Source organism: Bos mutus, chromosome 1, assembly GCF_027580195.1.
Source record: "Bos mutus isolate GX-2022 chromosome 1, NWIPB_WYAK_1.1, whole genome shotgun sequence".
NCBI lineage: Eukaryota > Metazoa > Chordata > Mammalia > Artiodactyla > Bovidae > Bos > Bos mutus.
In genome coordinates this window covers 109,141,606-109,157,740 of record NC_091617.1, presented here as the reverse complement: position 1 = coordinate 109,157,740, position 16,135 = coordinate 109,141,606, and the positions used below count along the sequence as shown (strand labels likewise).

At 37.6% G+C, this 16,135-nt stretch overlaps 1 protein-coding gene across 5 annotated transcripts in view; it reads right to left on the bottom strand.

The window, feature by feature from the left end:
- Positions 1-16,135, bottom strand: part of VEPH1 (ventricular zone expressed PH domain containing 1) — a 288,546-nt gene that overhangs the window by 56,504 nt on the left and 215,907 nt on the right. For all 5 annotated transcript variants that reach the window (XM_070374201.1, XM_070374213.1, XM_070374197.1 and 2 more), the window contains exons 10-11: positions 12,461-12,600; positions 8,747-8,881 (exon numbers count right to left, since the gene is read on the bottom strand). In XM_070374201.1, coding sequence (XP_070230302.1) covers positions 8,747-8,881; positions 12,461-12,600 — 275 coding nt within the window. The remainder of the gene's footprint in view (positions 1-8,746; positions 8,882-12,460; positions 12,601-16,135) is intronic.

Sequence of the window (16,135 nt, the reverse complement as noted above, 5' to 3'; positions counted from 1 at the left end):
CACTGGCTTCTTTGTATAGATGCCTATTCATATCTTCTTTATATCTTTTTACCTCCCCTTTGCTTCTTCAGTTCAGTCACTCAGTCATGTCTGACTCTTTGCCACCCCATGAATTGCAGCATGCCAGGCTTCCCTGTCCATCACCAAGTTTACTCAACTCCCAAAGTTTACTCAAACTCATGTCCATCGAGTCAGTGATGCCATCCAGCCATCTCATCCTCTGTCATCCTCTTCTCCTCCTGCCCCCAATCCCTCCCAGCATCAGAGTCTTTTCCAATGAGTCAACTCTTCGCATGAGGTGGCCAAAGTACTGGAGTTTCAGCTTTAGCATCATTCTTTCCAAAGAAATCCCAGGGCTGATCTCCTTTAGAATGGACTGGTTGGATCTCCTTGCAGTCCAAGGGACTCTCAAGAGTCCTCTACAACACCACAGTTCAAAAGCATCAATTCTTCGGCGCTCAGCTGTCTTCACAGTCCAACTCTCACATCCATACATGACCACTGGAAAAACCATAGCCTTGACTAGACGAACCTTTGTTGGCAAAGTAATGTCTCTGCTTTTGAATATGCTATCTAGGTTGGTCATAACTTTCCTTCCAAGGAGTAAGCATCTTTTAATTTCATGGCTGCAATCACCATCTGCAGTGATTTTGGAGCGACCCCGCCCCCCCGCCTCCAAAATAAAGCTCCTTTGCTTCTTAGATACTGCTTAAGTTTTTCATAGCCTAAAAGCCCAAGAGGCCCCAACCCCATCTGGACTTCTGAAATCTCAAACCTAATTCCCATCTACCCTATTATTATCTAGCTTTCTCCCAAAGGGAGGTTCAACACAGCTAACCTCTCTCAGACATCTGGGTTCACACTGTTCTCCTTTGAGAACATGTCACTTATAACACCCATGTAGACTTGAATTTCTGGTAAGATTTTGAAGTTACAGTCTATATATAATAAGTCCATTCCTTATTTATTTACTTACTTATGTATTTATTTATTCAAGCACTATGTTAACACAGTAACTCAAAACACTAACTCTAAGCTTTTGGGAGCTTCAGAAGGTCTCTCTTTGTGCCACTCAGAATTGAAGCTTTGGTTTTCTTTATACTTTGACACCCTGGGAACTGTCAAGTGTGTTTGTGGCAATGTGGACTGAAAACACATCTCCAAATGTTAGCCACATGGGGCACATTTTGTTTCAGCAGTGAATTTAATTTTTTATTTATTTTTTTATTTTGTTTCCTTAATGGGCATAGTTTTGAGACCTCATTGTTATGGCATATGGAGTTTCTCCATACTTTGGGAACTCGAACATGAGCGTCAATAAAAGTGACACCTCTCTCACACTCCAGCCCTTCAGCAATCCCCCCATCAGCTTTGTCAACTGTCTGGCCCTCTGATAATCAGAGCAACGCTCCCTCTGAAGAGCCAGGCAAACGTGCCCTGGAATGAAATTATTAATAGAATCTCTAGTTCCTCCACAGAGACCATTCTCTTCATTTCTTAAATAAATTCTGCCCTTTCCCTAAAATCTTTATTTTACAATGAGAGTTGGTTATCTTAAAATGGAATTTTCTTGTCTTTGATTATGTATTTTTAAATTCATTGCTCTTTCTTCAGCACCTAGAAGTCTACGTGGCAATTGTAAGCACTCTAATTATTTACTGAAAACATAAATGAACGTTTCCTCCTTTCTTATAAAGTTAAGGACCAATACCTTTGACACAGCCTATACAATGATGCTGCATCGCTGGTTCCTGCCTAGTGAAATAGAATTTTCTTTATTTCTTAAATAAACTGTTCATTTACATTTCCTTACATAAAGCAATATAAGTAAAAGGGGATACTTCTGTAATAATATTTTTTCCTTGCTGGTAAAAGAAATAGACAGTTAGAGAAAATATAGAAGATAGCTAATTCTATTCACCAGAGATAACCACTTCTAATACATCTTGGTATGTTTTCTTTTGGAGAAGGAAATGCCAACCCATTCCAGTACTTTTGCCTGGAAAATCCCATGGACAGAGGAGCCTGGTGTTTTCTTTTGGCTGTCTTAACAGGTAAATCTCCAAATAATCTTCTTCATATAAACAGTTTTATACCCTGCAATGTGGTATCCGACATAAGTATTGTTTCATGTCATTAAATGTTTCTTGTAAACATGATTTTTCATGGTTTCTTAATATTCTTCCATATAGATTGATGTCTATATGTTACTTTGTCCCATATTTAGACATACATATTATTATATCACACATTGTAAATTATATATTAATCATATAAGCTATACATTAGAAAATATACTTTATTGTACTATTAAACATATTAATAGCATACATATATAACACTTTCATTTGCACACTTGTAGACATTTAGGCTACTACAGATTAGTCCCTAGTACTTTTTTGATGTGCGTATCTTAAGTTCTGTACACATTTCAGATTATTTTTTAGAACAGATTCCTAGAAGTAGAATCACTGTGTTAAAGGATATGAATATTTTTAAGACTCTTGACCTGCATTGCTAAATTGCCTATTTAGAAATGTTGAAATAATTTATACACTGACTAGAAATGTGTGAAAGTATCTAAACTCCCTTAACTCTAACCAGCACTGATTACTGTCTTTTAAAAAATGGATTAAAAAGAGTACTGTTATCTTAACTTCAATTTTTAAATCCTGACTACTAATGAGGCTGAATACTTTTTCTGCACTCAAAGTCTCCTTTGAATTATTTGCTCATGTCTTAGGTTCAGTGATTATTGATTTGCATGAATTCATAGCATCTTAAGGATATTAAACTTGTCTTTCATATTTATTACACATATTTTCAAGTTACTATATAGACAGATTTTTTTAACAAACCTCATATTTTTACAGTCAAATCTGTCAATCCTCTACTGTTAGACATTATTTACAGGTTTAATCCAAAGGAAGAGAGAAAGAAAGAAAGAAAGAAAGGCATGTACAAAGAATAATGTAACAAATACCCATGACCTTGTAGGCCAAATTTAACAAATGCTAATATTTTGCTTTTGAGTTTTTAAAAACAAAATTACATGAGATCTTAATTTCCTTCCCAGTAACATTTCCCTCCTTCCCATCCCTTCCTCATTATCCAGAGGCAACACCAGCACAAATTTTGTGAGATTATAAATATGCTGTTATAGTTTTATCACAAGTATATGCACCCATAAATAATGCCTAATACTGCTTAATGTGTTTTAAAAATTTACACAAGCTATTATACTATTCATGTCATACTTTTGCAACTTGTTTATTAAACATCAATATTATGTTTTTAATATTTATTCCATTTTACTGCTCATGTTTATCGAATTCACTTTCACTTCCTGTATAGCATGACTATACTATGACATTTTTCTCCATCTTTCTAATGATAACATTTGCATTGTTCCTGATTTTTTGATACAATGTTCAGTTTACTTCTGTTAATTGACATGTTCTCTTGGTGCAAATATGTGAGTTGCACCTAGAAATGGAATTTCAAGATAATAGGGTACATGAATTTAAAATATAACCAGCTACTCCCAGATTGTCCTTTAAAAAACATTGTAAATGTAAATTTGTCTTAAGCCCTCTTAGGACATAACATTTTTACATGTTTGGTTGAAAGAAATGAGCATTTCTTACTTAAATGCTCTCACTGAAAGAAAAAAAAAAGAGAGAAAGGAAGGAAGGAGAGGGAGAAAGAGAGAAGGAGGGAGGGAGGGCTGGTGGGAGGGAAGGAAGAAGAAAGAAGGGAAGAAAGAAGAAATAAAAATATGTGAGGAAACAGATTTGTCAATTAACTAGATAAGGGGAATCCTTTGTGGGAAATGCCTATAGTATTTTTTCTGATAAGTTATAAATGCAATGAACACTTCTGAAAAGTGTACACCGCCCCTTGTTACTCATCCCCCTTGTTAGCTAGCTGTCATTTATGAATCTAATTATTGCTATGTATTTTTAATTACTTTTTCTTTTTTAAGTAGATCTACCTGATATTTACTTAAGTACATAATCTCATATGTCATGTATGAACATTCTTATCTTTTTATATCTTTGCCAAAACCTTATTGCCACAATTTTTTATTCTTGACAGTCTGATCATTGTAAAATGGTACTTCATTTTTAATATTTTAAATCAATTATTTCAATGACTTTTAGTGAGTCTAAACATCTTTTCTTAGGTGTTTTGGCCACTTGAGTTTTTGTTCAGTGAATTTTCTGTTCATGTATCTTGCCCAGTTTTCTCTTGGGTTGGTTGTCTCTTCCTTGTTGATGTGTAGAAGAGCTTGTGTCAGTTAAACATATTTTAAATAACTCCTCCCACCCAGGTTATGCTGTTATGCTTGCCTTTTAACTTTGTTACGGTATAATTTGTCATACAGAAATTTAAACTTTTTATGTAGTCAAATCTATTCATTTTTCCTTTATGATCTCTGTTTACTTAGGTCTTAAATTTTTATCCTGAGGTCATAAAGACAACCATTGTTATTTTTGTCTAATTGTTGTAAAGTTTCACTGATTCCATTTAGAGCTTTATTTGGAGTTAATTTATTCATGATAGTGTCGAGACAGCATTGAATTTTATCTTTTCAATCTGGAAAAATCACATATCCCTATGCTGCTAAGTCACTTTGATTGTGTCCGACTCTGTGCGACCCCATAGAAGGCAGCCCATCAGGCTCCCCCGTCCCTGGGATTCTCCAGGCAAGAACACTGGAGTGGGTTGCCATTTCCTTCTCCAATGCAGGAAAGTGAAAAGTGAAAGTGAAGTCGATCAGTCGTGTCCAACTCTTAGCGACCCCATGGACTGCAGCCTACTAGGCTCCTCCATCCATGGGATTTTCCAGGCAAGAGTACTGGAGTGGGGTGCCATTGCCTTCTCCGACATATCCCTATACTGCTTTTTAAATACTTTATTTTCTCCTCACTGATTGGAAATCTCCCTTCTATCATCTATCAAGTGTGCATATGTTCTTGGAACTAGCTCTGGACCCTATATTCCTTACTATTAATTTATCCCTGTAGCAATAATCATCCCCTCATCTTATGGTGCTTTTACAATAAGTTTTCATTTCCTAGTAGAAAAAAATTTCTCCTCTCTGTTCTTTTTCAGAACTGTTTTGTTTATTCTCAAATTTAGTATCAGTTTGTCTAACTCCATGAAGAAATTCTGTTGCTATTATGGTTGGAAATAAATTATATTTATAATCTGAGAGTAATTTCCATTTGCATAATCAGTGTTCCTAGCCAGGGGAACAGCATATCTTTCCATTAATCCAGGTTTAAAAAAAATGTTTTTATTACTATTTAAAATCAAGATAACTAGTAAAGATAGGTACGTTATACACCCATAACAAACACAAAATCTATAGTTTTTAACAGAACAGAAGGTTGTTCCTTGCTCATGTAAAGTGTGTGTGTGTGTATGTGTGCGTGCGTGTGTGCGTGCGTGTGTTGGGGGGGGGGTCTGGTTAACTCTCCAGAGAAGCCATCTTCTGTGTGGGAGTTTGGAGTTGCAGGCTGTGGCCATCGTTCTGACCAGTTAATATCAACATTTGCTTCTGCAATCTCCATGGTAGGGGAAGAGAGGCAAGATGAAGAGAGAAGCACTGGTTCTTCAAAGTGGTTCTTAAAAGCTTCTGACTGGAATGATACAGGGCTTCCCTGGTGGCCCAGATGGTAAAGTGTTTGCCTGCAATGCAGGGGACCTGGGTTCGATCCCTGGGTTGGGAAGATTCCCTGGAGAAGGAAATGGCAACCCACTCCAGTACTCTTGCCTGGAAAATTCCATGGATGGAGGAGCCTGGAGTGATACATATCCCTTTTTATATATCATTTGCTGAAGCAAGTCACATGTCCAAGGCTTATTGCAAGAGGCAGGGAATTGTAATCTTACAAGCACAGAGTAGAGAAAACCCAGAGTATTGGTGTTGGCCCTCATGCCACCATGGTGTACGCTCATGCTCCTGCTCTGCCACTGACGAGGTGTGTGATCTCTAACAAGTCCCTATGCTTCCAATTGCAACATCTGGAAAGTGATAGGATTTATTTATTTATCCAACTGGTGCATGCATGTGTGCTAAGTCACTTCAGTCATGTCTGGTTCTTTGTGATCCTATTGACTGTAACTCGCCAGTCTCCTGCATCTCCTGCCTTGGCACGTGGGTTCTTTACTGCTAGCACCACCTGGGAAGCCTTATTCAATTGGTCCTTATTATTTATTGGGAGCCTGACTTAGCAGCTGCAGCAGCAACCGTGTGTCAGGCACTGTGTGACTCTGGAAATATAATGGTAAAAACAGTGCAATCCTTGCCTTCAAGAAGTTTGCAGTTTAATAGATATCTTACTGCTGATTTTCAGTTCTAAAATTCCAAGATTTTATTTTAAAAATTCTCAATAACAAACTCTCCAGAGAATTATATTCCAGAGACTTAGGTATTTTCTCAGAAGTTTCTTCCTTCTTTGTATACCTGAATTTAGTTAGCTGCAATGTAATTCTATCACAGCAACAGATACACACCTGCCCATAATTTTCAAATCACTAGCATGAGTACAGACTGGCACAGGTGGTGCCAAGAAAGCAGACGTTGGACCATTCTCACAGCTGTTTTGAATTTAATGAGAAGACTACTTCATAAAATAAAGATAACTGCTGCTAAGTCGCTTCAGTCGTGTTCGACTCTGTGCGACCCCATAGACGGCAGCCCACCAGGCTCCTCCATCCCAGGGATTCTCCAGGCAAGAACACTGGAGTGGGTTGCCATTTCCTAATCAATTTGATTGGGAAATACCTGGGCTGATAACCTTGCCACATAATTTACATTCCAGATATCAAAGCTTTTTCTAATACTTATGAGTAAACCAAATTATAAAACTTCTGAAATTTCTAAAACATTTTGTTCTACAATTAATTCTTCCCTAGAGGAATATTTACTGGTATGAACTAGGAGAAATATGAATAAGGATACTTGTGAGCATGCACAAAACTTGTTTGCCAAGTTTTTTTCCCCAGTCTCTTAGGACTTGATGCTGCCTGCCAAGTTTTAATTTACTAGTTCCCTCTAGTTAAAATACAGCTCACAGACAAACATTGCTAAGAATTTGAGGCATTGTCTTTAAACATGATACAATAGTTTAAAATTTTCATGAAATAAGGAGAGAATTCCATTCTACTTTGCATTGATGCAATTATGGGATTTCCTTTATTTTTCATACTACATATCTAATTCTTAAACCAAAGTCAAAAACAGTGATGCAATAATAGAATGTAGTTTCAGTGTCTTACATATCATACTAACTAAGCTTTTGATGAATTACTACCATTTCTCATTTTTTCACAACCCTTTAGCACTTAAGAGGTATTGAGTTTGTTTCACAATATAACAGTTTTTTATTAATTTGCTAGTTGTTTATACTTTGAATTTATTTAATATTAGTATGTTTGCTCCCCTTATTAATAGTAAAACAAGGACAAAGACCAAGAGCATACACTCCTAGAATCTCTGGTTTCATCAGTAAGCATCCAGTGCTTATTACCGGGCTTTCTTGAAAGCAAAATAAGGATAATTAGGTTCTCTGAATATGAGAAGGGAGAGATCAATAACCATTTTCTATTCTCATTAGCCATGTTCTCCCTGAGTGATCCAACTTACTGTCATGACATCAAGTGGTATCTTTGACACCCGAGTCCAATATCTCCAGTTCTGGCTTTCTTCCTAAGTTCCACACTGGTAATTCAAAGACCATCACCACCTGGTTATCTACACAAACAACTCGTACTCAAAATGTGTAAACCAGAATGATTTATCTTCTTCCTCCACATCAGCTTCCTTTGTGGTCAACTTTTTTAAGATGATGCCATTATCCATTGGCCATAGATACACCTGGAGTCATTTTTGGTTCTTCCATCTTCCTTAGCAGGGACCAAGTCCTGTTGATTCTGCTTCTTTACTGCCTCTTGAATCCATCCTCTTCCTATAACTTCCAACTTCGGTTCAGGCTTTCATTTCCTACCTGACTACAGTGATCACTTCCTTCATAGTCTTCCTGTCTCCAGTCAGGCTTCCTCCAATTATTCTCCATACCCAGGCCTGTGACCCTTTTCAATGTGATCACAGCAGTGAGCATCCACTTCCAGTATCACTCTATTGACTGGGTGGGCATGGTTCCACTTTCTGGTCTTTCCCAGTTTGATGGCCTGTTCAGGAGGTCTCGGTCAACTGTTTCCTGAGAGAGATGTCCCTATTCCACACTCCTAAAAGGCTCTAACTCACATCATCCATGCCTGTCTCAACAGAGCTCTTTCTCACCCTGACCATGCTCTATTCCTTCCTGTTCATCTTGTCTTCCTTTTCTAACTTTGTGGTGACAGCAAAGGGTCAGGTGATGAGAGGAAGTATGCAGGGAAGAAATGAAAAGCCCCAAAGAACCTAAAGTCCAATTGCTCTTTCCTCTTCAATCCTAGAGTTGTCTATCTGTAAAATGTTTTCCGTTTCTGTGTGGTTCTCAGTGGTCTGCATTATGTCAGTCTGGGAGCCTCAAAAGGCAGTGACTCTGTCTACTGATATCACTAGGTCCTGAATCCACTATAGCATGACATGTAAATCATTACTTAGTGTCTTCTGATAATAATAAAAGAAAGGAAAGGAAAGAAGAGGAAAAATTGAACCATTAAGAAAAAGCAAACTCTTTCATCTTGAATCTTGGCTAAAAATAACATGTGCAAAGAAAGAAGCATTTACCTTTTGCTGTGGGAATGTGGACTCTATCATGGCTGTTTCAAAGCTGTGAGCACCCCCTTTCTGGGTCTTCTCCCATAGAGCTCTGAGGAATTGTACAGAATGACTCTGAATGGACAGCGGCTCAGGAAACAGGCTCTGAAAGGGCATTCATGAGAGAAGCATGACATGTTATCTCGTGTCCCAACAATATTGCGTGATGGCTGCAAAGCACTATTTTAGTCTTGGTCTGAACTTAAAAATGGTTTAAATAAAGCTACAGAGAAATCTATTTTGAAGATCAAATGTACAGTACATTTCATGCTTTCTATTTTTTTAATAGAAAATTTAACTTATTAAATAGCGTTTTCAAGACAGTTGATATTGATTTCTATAAATATGCCTAACCTTTGTAAGGAGAAGGCAATGGCACCCCACTCCAGTACTCTTGCCTGGAAAATCCCATGGATGGAGGAGCCTGGTAGGCTGCAGTCCATGGGGTCGCTAAGAGTCGGACACGACTGAGCAACTTCACTTTCACTTTTCACTTTCATGCATTGGAGAAGGAAATGGCAACCCACTCCAGTGTTCTTGCCTGGAGAATCCCAGGGACGGGGGAGTCTATGGGGTCGCACAGAGTTGGACATGACTGAAGTGACTTAGCAGCAGCAGCAACCTTTGTAAAGTAGTGTTTATATCAATCACTTCTCAAGCATGTTACTTAATTGGAAAATGGCCAATATAAATATTCATATTTATTTTTCAAAGATCTGAGAATTAAGGTATAAAATTAGAGTACAAATATCAAGTTTTTCTAGGGCTTCTCAGGTGGTGCTAGTGGTAAAGAACTCACTAGCCAATGCAGGAGACGTAAGAGACGTGGGTTTGATCCCTGGGTCAGGAAGATCCCTTGGCGGAGGGCATGGCAACCCACTCCAGTATTCTTGCCTGGAGAATCCCCATGGACAGAGAAGCCTGGGGGCTACAGTCCACAGAGTCGCAGAGTTGGACACAACTTAGCATGCAGCATGCATACATCAAGTTTATTTATACAGGGTAAATAATGAATAATAGACATTAAATAACCAACAGTCCATTATTCAATTCCTCAGATATGAACAGTGTAAAGGAGGGTTGGGAAAATAAAAACATTTTCAGTCCTAAAGTGTATAATGGCTGAATATTCTTAGAGCTTTAAGATATTTTAAGTTTTGGACAATAAGATTGTTAACATAAGAAAAAATTACATTTACATATATTTCATTCAAGTTAATGAAAATAAAAATTTCAAAGGAAAATTTAGATTGTATGTTTAATCAATTATGTGTTTAACAGTCATTTACATGTGATGTTATACCTAAGAATGTGAGAGGTGTCTCAATTCAAGGAAATAATTTTATAAAAACATACAGAACATAAAGGCACACAATTACACACACACATGCACACACACAAAATATAATATATATAATATATATTATCCTTCATGTGGGAGGTGTAATAATAATGATATTGGCTTATAAAATCCCATTTTCAATGTCAATGAGTGTCCAAATATTGACTTACGAGACTCTCTAAATAGTCTCTGTGTACATGGTTTCTATTTAGTAAGTGAATAACAATTCTTTTCCAGAAAAATTTCATTATTATCCTCCTCAACATGAACTATTTTTGGTACTTAGTGGGAAAAGGTGGAGGATCTCATACTCTGAGTAAGTTGCTGACAGGTTTAAAAAGGTTAACAGCCAGTAACAGATTAATGTGAAACCCAAAATGTATATACATCTGGGAATTCCTTGATTATTATCAGAAATGTATACAGCATATGACCATTCACTTAAAAAGAGCAGGACCTGATTTAATTAATCATCATTCCAAAGAGGTCCATTTAGACTGGAATCTCTTAATTTGAGAACTCCATCATGAGTCTGTAAATTGACAGAGAAAGGAAAGAGTCTAGCCCAGCATACTAGGCTCATATGGGTTTGTAACTATCAAGTCAAAGATATGATTTTTTTAGTTATCCCAAAGTCAGGTTTCATCCAGATCACACAGTATCAAAGGTGTAGAAAAAGAAAGGAAACATTATGGTAAAAAGAACAAAGAAAAAAAAAAAAACTAGATGTTTTTTGGTGATTTTGCTCAAAGAGAAAAAACAAAGAATCAGACTGAGTCAATAAAATAAGACAGAAAGGGCAAAGATAAAATCAAGCTTTCTTGGTCTGTTTTCAGAAAACTGACAACTGTGAAGAATAAAGCCAAAGATGAAACCAAGTACAAAATCACTGATGAAAACTACTTGAAAAACATTAGTAGAGTAGGAGAAGAAGGTTTTTATTTCAAGAAAAGGAAGAAAATCAATGCTGTTTTTTATATTCATGTACACTTTCTCTTGTGCTGGGTCTTGGTTGCGGCGCTCAGGCTTTCTCTAGTTGCGGGAGCTGGGGCTGCCTTTGCCGCAGCGCACAGGCTTCTTGTCCTGCGGTTTCTCATCTCTCGGTGCGGAGCACAGGCTCTAGGGTGTGTGGGCTTTCGTACTTGCTGCAGGTGGGCTCAGTAGTTGTGGCCACGGGCTTAGTTGCTCTGAGGCATGTGGAATCTTGTCAGACCAGGGGTCAAACCTGTGTCCCCTGCATTGGCAGGTGGATTCTTATCCATTGTACCACCAGGGAAGTCCCTATATTCATATACAATTTGATTCACGTCAAAATATGAGTTGTTCTCTACAAGATATGATTACGTGTTCTTGAGACTTCATATAGAAAAAGATGGTATCCCTGAGCCATGTCTAACTTGTCTCTTTTCTTTCTTAATTGTTATAGTTCCACTTTACAACTATGATACATTCAGCATTAAAATTCATTTTTTTCTTAATAAACCTGCCCCATTTTATAAAGAAATATGACTATCTGATTAGTGACTTTCACTGAGACTATTACAGAAATATTTTATTAATAGAAGTAAAGAAACTTATTATTACCTGGCCTAATTTTTAACCATTTTGTAACATTTGCATTCTCCTTTTTCTGCCTCTACCCTCTCTGTTCCTGCCAGCAATCCCCATTTCGTTTTAAACACAAGTGAAGACCACTGGGTCAGGAGTCAGGCAGTCTGAGTTCTGTCCTTCAATTTGCTTATTTGGAAAAATTATGTCTAAGATTCCTCCTATTACTAACATTTTGTAATCTATATTCAAATTTTATTGAAAGTTTAATGCATTCAAGATAAGCATTTCCAAACAAGAATCTTTTTTTTGGTGATAAAAATCTTTGCATCAAATTCTTTGTTGTTTAAACTCCTCTTTATGTAACTTTACCTCTATATGTAAATTCTATATAGAAAAGTGGCATTCCAGTGTTTTAACAATGTCAAAAAAGATATGCTGACTCCAAAGTTATTTGGAGATTGGGAAATAATGGCTAGCTCTCCATAAGGAAAGCTGTCCACCCCCAGTAAGTGATTTTTTGTTGTTATCATTGAACAAAAAATATTTGTATTTTAGAGTGAAAAGATATTCAAGATAATAATAGGCTTGTCTTCCTGATTACTAATCTAGGGCCTTTTATAAGGAAACTATCCTAAAATATAGAAAAAAATCCATGTTAAAAATTACTAATTAAATGTGTATGCATTGTTATTATTTGCATATTACTCTGGTCAAAGAGTAATTCAGTAAAAATGATTATAAACTCATACCTGGCTCATTAAGGAGCCATGTTGAACTTGAATTATACATACCTGCTGAAACAGGAACATGATTTGGATCCATGGCTGAGGTTCTTGACTGATGAGAATAAAACTGGATTTACTGTAGAGGCAGTAATGACCCTTCAGGGAACAAGTGAAGAACAGCTTTGCTACACAACTTCTAACAGAATCTGGAAACAAATAAACATAGCATTAAACATTAGATTCTTCCCAGAGTTACACCTCATACTGCAACATACAAACACCTTTAGAAATGCATTCTTTAGTTTTCAGTCTGTGAGTTAATAGTTTCAACAACTGTCGATTTGGGAGTAGATCCATCTTATGGAATGTAGATTAATATGAAGTTGCTTCAAGCAAGTGTATTCAATCCCTCTTTCTCTTTTATTAACAATGCATGAAAAGTCTCAAAGCAAGTCACAATGGAGGAAAAAAAACTCTTACCAATGAAAAGGGAGACAGGTGTCATTTCCATCTAAGTGGGCACTTTGAAATGATAACCTGGGAAGTATAAGCAAATGAATGAAGGAAATCCAGGCATTTGTCTGGGCAGAGACGGTGTGCCATGGCCAGAGCACTGTTATCTTGGTTACACAGAGACAACCTCCAGAATAACTCTAGCCAGGAGTGTGGCTTCCTGTGAACGGGTCTGGTTTGACAAGGTCATTTCATCTTGAAGAGTTTCAGCAGGAAAACTTAAAGCAATCATCCTTTAGGGGCAAGAAAGTGGGGGAATATGGTGGTGGTAGCATAGAGCAGAGGTGGTGAAGAACTGTGTTGAGGAATCATTTGATATTTACAACCCTACAAGATAGGTGTTAATTTTTTTTTTTTTTTCAGTTGCCACACATGGGATCTAGTTCCCTGACCAGGGATCAAACCCAGGGATTTGGGAGCACAGAAGTTTGGCCACTGGACCACCAGAGAACTCCCCAGGTGTTAACTCTTTCTGTTGTAAATATGAGGAAACCTAGCCCATTAAACGGAGAAGGCAATGGCACCCCACTCCAGTACTCTTATCTGGAAAACCCCATGGACGGAGGAGCCTGGTGGGCTGCAGTCCATGGGGTCGCTGGGAGTCGGACATGGCTGAGTGACTTCACTTTCACTTTTCACTTTCATGCATTGGAGAAGGAAATGGCAACCCACTCCAGTGTTCTTGCCTGGAGAATCCCAGGGACGGGGGAGCCTGGTGGGCTGTCGTCCATGGGGTCACACAGAGTCGGACACGACTGAAGTGACTTAGCAGCAGCAGCCCATTAAAGGGTCAGCTTATTGAGCCATCGTGACTGCCTTGTTCAGCCCTCTAGCTCTAGCACGTGGCGTACAATAAGTGCTCTAAAGAGAGTATCTGCAGAGATGAATGAGGCTCAAGGATCCAGAAAAAGTCACTCAATTCTGCCCAGTCTGTGGCAGAACCAGGATTTGAACTCAGCCAAACTTTTGCCACATTGAGATGCTTTAGGCCCTATCATACTAGGAATTTTAAAATCTGAAGAGTAATATTGATAGCTCATGGGGTAGTTATTGTTTCAGAATTAATCTGACATTTTAAAGAGATATTTTGAAAATAGATTCATCATGCCCTACTAGCAAAAACAGAAATGGACTAGAGTTTATTAAAAGTTGATGGGAACCCTAATTAGAAGGTAGAGTCAGTCCCATCCATGACAGTATATGGGGTTCCCTAGAGAATTGTGGGGAGGTGGGCAGCTTAACTATGCACAATCAGGGCTCAGGCCTGAAGGAATAACAGGATTTTGGGGAAGAGTTTGGAAGATTTAGAGGGTGGCCAATGACAGATCAAAGAAGACGACACTGGAAACCGAACAATAAAGCCACAGGGCAATTTAGAAATATATTTAGAAATCTTAGTAAGTAACAGCTTTGTGTGTGATTCTGACCATTGGTATGAAAGAGGACTAGCTTTCATGAAGTTTATTGTTTGGGGGAATTTGATCATTCAAAATCCTTGTATGAAATCAGAAATCATTTCTGCATTCTCTGGATGAATGGCTTACAAATTCAGTAGAAAAGACCAGGAGGCCTGTCACTGACAATAAAAGACTTGTTAGAACAGAATAGAGCACAATATACACTTATTATTTGCCCTATTGGAAATTGTTTGACAATGGCAATTAAAAATACCTTTTTTGGCACTGATGCCAAAATTGAATTTAAATTAATCAATACTAGAGAAGGCAGAAATCAAGTATTCCATAAGAGCACACACACACAAATGGTTCTACTAGAAGTCAATCTAGCCATAATGGATACATTGAGACAGCACTCTGTTAATAACTTCAACAACTGTCGATTTGGGAGCAGATCCATCTTATGGAATGTAGATTAAAATAAAGTTGCTTTAAGCAAGTGTATTAAATCCCTCTTTCTCTTTTGATTAACAATGCATGAGAAGTCTCCAAGTAAGTTGCAAGGGAGGAAAAAAAAACACCTGCTTTAATCGAAAGATTCAAAAGGGCAAGTTCATTTGTATGAACCTGTGCAGTAGCTTGACAGTGTAAGCTGGACTTCAGGCCTGTGCCATGAAAAAAAATGTTTTTATTTTTTTCCTTCTCCTAAATTACTCCTCATTCATGTTTTCTTTTGAAAATGAACATTGTTATTGAACAATTTTACTTGTCTTGACCTATCAGCTTTCTATACCCCAATGGCAGGGGTCCCAGATCACAGAAAATGGACAACGTGGTAGAAGAGAGAGACCTTCACCTAGAAGTATATACACTGACTATAAAAATACATTGGTGCTGTGATGTAAGCATTAGTTGCTCAGTTGTGTTTGACTCTTTGCAACCCCGTGGACTGTAGCCCACCCGGCTCCTCTGTCCATGGGATTCTCCAGGCAAGAATACTGCAGTGGGTTGCCATTTCCTTCTCCATCTGTGATGTAAGGGTTTGTTAATACTTTTAGTAAACTGGATCTGTTTCAATATTTTCCTCTTTTTTTGTTTTCCCTGAACTTTGCTGGATTAGAAAGTTTTCTCAATACTAACACTTAGTTGCTAATTTTTCTCTGTAATTTTCTCCATCCTGTTCATTCCATGGTATTGAATGCTGAACATGCAATAAATGGTGTTGGATGAATGAATGGATGTCAGACACTGTGCACAGACCAAGAGAAGCCATGATGTTGACGTTGCCCTTAAGAAGTTTACAGTAAAATGGGAGAAACACCTATAAATGATGGTTGTAAATTACGTCCATGGAGGGACAAGCAGTGCAGACCCCTCAAAGGAAGCAGCTATTATCCTTGGGGAGCCAGGGGAGGCTTCATGGAGGAGGGAATATTTGAGCTGACCTTGAAAGCTAACCAAGAGTTTGAACTTAGAAAAAGTATGAGAGAGACAAGCATTTTAAGTGTAGGAAACACCCTAAAAAAAAAAATCACATAAAGCATGAATGTTCAAAGTAATTCCAGGTAGTAAGGTTAGTGTATCTGGGTTATTATGGTATTTTTTACTTATGCAACTGATGCTCAAACTGTTATTTATTTTTCTAGAAATGTTGAAGAGAGAGGGGGTCATGCTTTGATAAACACACACCAGATCTGATTGTTATTTCTTTACTTTTGGTATACTGTGGCTTATTTTTATTAAAAAAAATCAAAGGATTTGGTTTGGTCTTTAAAAATATTGAAGTTAACATGAGCAGCAATAATTATAATATAATGTGTTGTAAGCTGAA